At 35.1% G+C, this 4,923-nt stretch overlaps 1 protein-coding gene across 4 annotated transcripts in view; it reads left to right on the top strand.

The window, feature by feature from the left end:
* The window catches only part of PAIP1 (poly(A) binding protein interacting protein 1), a 25,670-nt gene that overhangs the window by 10,916 nt on the left and 9,831 nt on the right, over positions 1-4,923 (top strand). For all 4 annotated transcript variants that reach the window (XM_009324522.1, XM_009324515.1, XM_009324508.1 and 1 more), the window contains one exon: positions 3,331-3,443. In XM_009324522.1, coding sequence (XP_009322797.1) covers positions 3,331-3,443 — 113 coding nt within the window. The remainder of the gene's footprint in view (positions 1-3,330; positions 3,444-4,923) is intronic.

Raw genomic sequence — 4,923 nt, 5'->3', positions numbered from 1 at the left:
TTGCTCAATAAATTGAAATGGTAGCTCAAGTGTGGGATGCCTGTATGGTTGATAAATTAACCCAATCTACTCTGTTTCCTCGCTTGTGTAATTGGATCCGCTGGGTCACATACTTGAACTTACAGCACTTCAAGGGAGTTATATTTGAATTGCTGTATTTATATAGTAGAGATTGAAGAAACTCTTAAGCAATGTCAGAGTTGTACATTATTACTCTGTCCTGCAAAAAAATTTCTTCATAGTACTTAGATACTTTTAATTCCTTGGTATTTTAAAAATTTAAATTTATACCTTTAGGAAATGCTCTGTTATTGACAGGCTTTCTTCATCATTTGGAATATATCTATTTCAGAACAGCATAATTGGAGGAAAGGAAAGCTTGTCTAATGGTAACTAGGTCCAGTCCCATTGATGGCCATGGAAATGAGGACAGAAACCTTCAGCTGAACTCTGTACTAATTGGGGAGCCATTGGAAAGAACAGCTTAATATGTGTTGCTTAGCAAATGAGCTGCTGTTACTGTCTTTTGGGCTTGCTGCAGAGAATGAAGTCACACTTGTGCTTGCTGTTTATTACACTGGGTGTCTCTCACTTTCCTGGGTTGGTTGCTTTCAAATTCTACCTTGAAGAGTGCAAACTCTTACTCACCTTTAAGTGCAGATACTTGCAGAATATTTTAATGTGGGGTATGTAGAAGACTGGTTGGTCATTGTACAGAGCTGTAGAGTCTCAAGTTTCTTATCATCGTATATAATTGATGCACGTTTAATTCAGACCAGTTTAGTTAGACGTTAAGATTACCTGTGTTGTTTGGCAGCATCATTTTCCCATTCTTTATTTGAACACATGGAGGATAGTTAAAAAAAGATGAACATATTCCATATAACTCTCTTGGAAGAAAAAAAGAGGAATTTATCTGATTTTTAACTTCATATATACTAAATACATTTAGTATTAGACTGTCATTTAGTGTAAGTCTTTAATGTTGCCTCTTCCTCTCTCCCCTTTTTTAAAAACAAGTCCGGTGTTAGGGTTGGCTGTGCCTTTCTCAACTGAGAAGCATTGAGTGTTACCATTCTGAAATTATGTGAAAAATAAAACAGTGCAAAAAAGCTGTGCTAGTATCCTAAAAGCATCTGACTTTAGTTTTGTTGTATGTCAGGATGGGATAGTGTTTGAGTGACAACTATGATTATTATTATTCTGTCTTGAGCAGAGGCTCAAGTATTTGTGTTTCCTGGCTTATCACAAAACAATTAAAATTGCTGAAGTGTATTTATAAGCATCTGCTTCAGTGATGTTAATTTAACCCAACTGAGCAGATGTACAGATGCCAGGTTTCTGAAGGAAAAAGACTGAAGTGAAGGAAACCCAAGTCCTGTACAGTCTTCCCTTCATCTGTGTGTCAGGTATCTTAGCCTGTCTGTAAGGATTAATTATGTACTTCCCCCTGTTCTTCCTAATCCATTTATGTCTCTGGACAGAGTTCACTCTGTCCAGTGCCAGAACAGTGCCAGTTCTCTTGCTTTCCAAAAGTTGAACAGTCTGACTTCATAGCTTAAGAATCTTGACTGTTGTATAGTTAATACAGTGGATTGTTCCTGTTACAGCAACTAAAATTTCTCAAGATATGTACTGGTAGATTAGCCTTCATGCTTAGGTTATGACTTTTTTGAGTTGGAGATAAACTGGGAATCCCAGCAACAATAATTCAGGGAAGATGATTATTGTATTGTAACGATTGGTTACTAAGATGTAAGGTGGTTTTTTTGGTCTCTGTGTGTTTTGCCAGGTCATAATACCTAAAATTTAATGGTTTCAGTATTTGATGCAACCACAAATACAGGCCAACTAATGAGGAAGATGATGTTTAAAAAACACAGATGAGGTTTGAAGAATTTGTGTGTGTGTGTTTGGGTGGGGTTTTTCTTTAATAGGAAAGAGAAATGTAATTTAAGTGATGTATTTTGCCTTATAAAAAAGGGCATGTCTCTTCTAGTCCAAGCAACTGATTGAACCAAAGCACCAAAAAGCTCATTAGCTATTTCACATGCCTCTTACTGGAAACAAAATTCTATTTGACTATCTTAATTACTAAAACTTACTGTATCTTGCGAAGACACTTCATTTTTTTCCAGTGACTTTATGCACATAGTGCAGTTACATTGAGTGCATATTTTCCTCTGCCTGTAGAAGGTAACAAGCTATAATATATTGACATGCTAATGACAACATGCTTTTTTCAAACGTGTTAGAAGCAGAAGCGTGCAAGCACATCTATAGCGCTGATAGATGATCAACGTGTAAAAGGAATGTTCAAAGATGATAAAGCCATAGCAGAAGTTTAATGAATTCTTAGTATCACTGTTTTCTTTTTGGCAGAGCTGATGGAGTTATTTACACGAGAACCTCTTTTAACTGAAGCTGTATCTGAGAAATAATCTCAAATTCAAGTGTTGTTAGAGTTCAAAACAAGTGAACAGTAATAAATTGCCAAAATAAGGGGATGTTCTGCATTAAGTTCTATGAGAGGTTGAATGTATTCCCAATTACTTTTTTCCACCTCTTGAAATTTTGAAGTACCAGATTTAAAGCAAAATATTTTTCAGATAGTGTATAACTTATGTTGTGGAATTTCATTGCTACCACGTGTTTTTAGGTGACAAAAGTGTAAATGATCAACAGTAACAGGACTTGTTTTAGAAAAAAGGACCTATCAAGAGCTATTAACTGTAATGATACAGTTTCAACCTCTGAATCAGGAGTTTGCTATTCTGCAGATTGCTGGAGCATGTACAGGAGAAAGTATTTATCTTTACTTGCCGTGTTCTTGTAATCCTTCCCTGGGCATTTACTATTGCGAAAAATAGATTCTGGTATAAACAGTTCTTAAACTGAATGAAGGTGACTTTTTTTAATTTTGTTTTAGTGTACTCATTGTTTCTTGAGAGAGTGTGTGCCCTTGAAAAAGTGTCTTAATGTCCACTGTTGATTCTTTTGTATAAACAGTTTGTAAGTGACTTTCAGACACTCTTTGGTTGTAGGTCACAATGGAGAAGTAGAATTGAGGACACATGGCATAACGGTGGTTGTTTTCTTAAAGCCACAAAATCACAGTATAATGAACTTTTAAGTGCTGAAATGCCCATAGCGAAGTGTTGATGAGATACAAAAATTAACATGAGAAAAAGTAATTATTAATCTTCTGCTGTTTGGTTGTCTAATCAACTGTTGTTAAACACAGTTTTCAAAAAAGCTTTTAAAGATATTTCCTGATAGCCTAATCATGAGTTTTATGAATAATATATTTTTCCACTTTTATTTTGGAAGGCCACATCTGTCCCAAATTTCTCCTACATGGGAGCACGGTTGTGTAACTATCTATCTCACCATCTAACCATTAGTCCACAAAGTGGGAACTTCCGACAGTTGTTACTTCAGAGGTCAGTATCAGCATGTCATTTTAAGCCTGTTACTTTCTCAGGTTACTTGTCTTCCTATTTTTTATGTAATTCTTTAATATTGTGTGCAAAGAGGTATATATTTAAAATCAAAGTTTAGACTGAGGATTATTAAAGCACAGGTACATACTGGATATCAAATACATACATTTTTAAATATTTTAACATTTTTAGATATGAAAATAGGACTCCATTTGGAGTTCTCTAGGCTCTTTTGAACTGAGTATCTTAGACTGATCCCAAACTACAGGGTAAATTTGAAAGCTAGTCAACTTTAAAAGTATACTAAATGCACATACATGTACTGTCCTTGTCCTTTGACTCTTGCCAGGAGTGGTTTTTTCTTCATTGTGATTTTTTCTTTAATTACTTTTCTGGATGGAGTTGCTGTGTAAGGTTTATTCGTTGATTGGCTAACTGACTGTATATCTATGAAGTAGATGCATAAAATCCAGAAGGATAAGTTTCTTCAATTTTCAGTTACTACAGAGTTCTGGGGGCTTATGGTTTAATAATGATTAGACTTTGTAGTTGACAAAAATGCAACATTTTTTTAAATGGATATATTACCTTTCAAATCTTACTGCATGGTATTTGAAGAAGTAGTACTCTTTAATACTTCAGAATTCTTTAGAAATTAGCCTTTTTTTCTTTGAGGGCTTCTGGCTTACTAAGCTTCAGGCTTGCTTCTTATTTTAAAAGTTTTACTTAGTCCACCTATGTTTAGGAGCAAAAGCATGATAAACTTTAACAGCAATGCATTCTGATGATCTTTTATCAGGAGTGGTACCTTATGAAGAAGCTGAAAATATTTTTTTTCTTCCCTTGTCCCAAAGGAGATGAGTCTTTTTCCTTTCAAAATTGTCACTTTCATCTTCTAGTTTTTTAACTATGTTTGTTACTTGAACGTGAAGGAAATCCCTGTTAATGTTGGATTATCTGGTTCCTGGTTTTTAAAGCCAACCCAATAGAAAACATTCATTTTAGCACCCTGAAGCCATGAATTTAAAGTTCCTTATGTTTTTATTGCTGATATGGATGGAATGGGTGGGGGGAAGAGGGTAAACAACCTAACAGTATGACCACAGAGAGCTCCTCTTCTGTTTCTCAGCCCAAGTTTCTACCTTAAATTTTGTATTTCAGCTCCTTAGATTTTTCAGTTTCCGTGATGTTTCTTAATCCATTACATAACCATTAAGAATACATTAGAAGTAGTCTGGCTTTCCTTTTATCTCAAATATTTTTCAGTTCTGTTTTTGAACTGCTATGTAAACTTGTATATTTTTGGCACAGTTGTTGAATACTAGAAAAATTACCTCACTACCATGTTACCTTAATCTTCTGTATTTGTATTTATATCTAAATTATAGAATCATAGACTCATAGAATGGTTTGGGTTGGAAGGGACCTTAAAGATCATCTAGTCCAACACCCCACCCCCCACCCCCCCCCGCCCGGGCGC

Source organism: Pygoscelis adeliae, unplaced genomic scaffold (assembly GCF_000699105.1).
Source record: "Pygoscelis adeliae isolate BGI_AS28 unplaced genomic scaffold, ASM69910v1 Scaffold320, whole genome shotgun sequence".
Taxonomy (NCBI): Eukaryota; Metazoa; Chordata; class Aves; order Sphenisciformes; family Spheniscidae; genus Pygoscelis; species Pygoscelis adeliae.
Note: the sequence above shows the minus strand (reverse complement) of the source record. Positions and strands in the feature narration are given on the sequence as shown.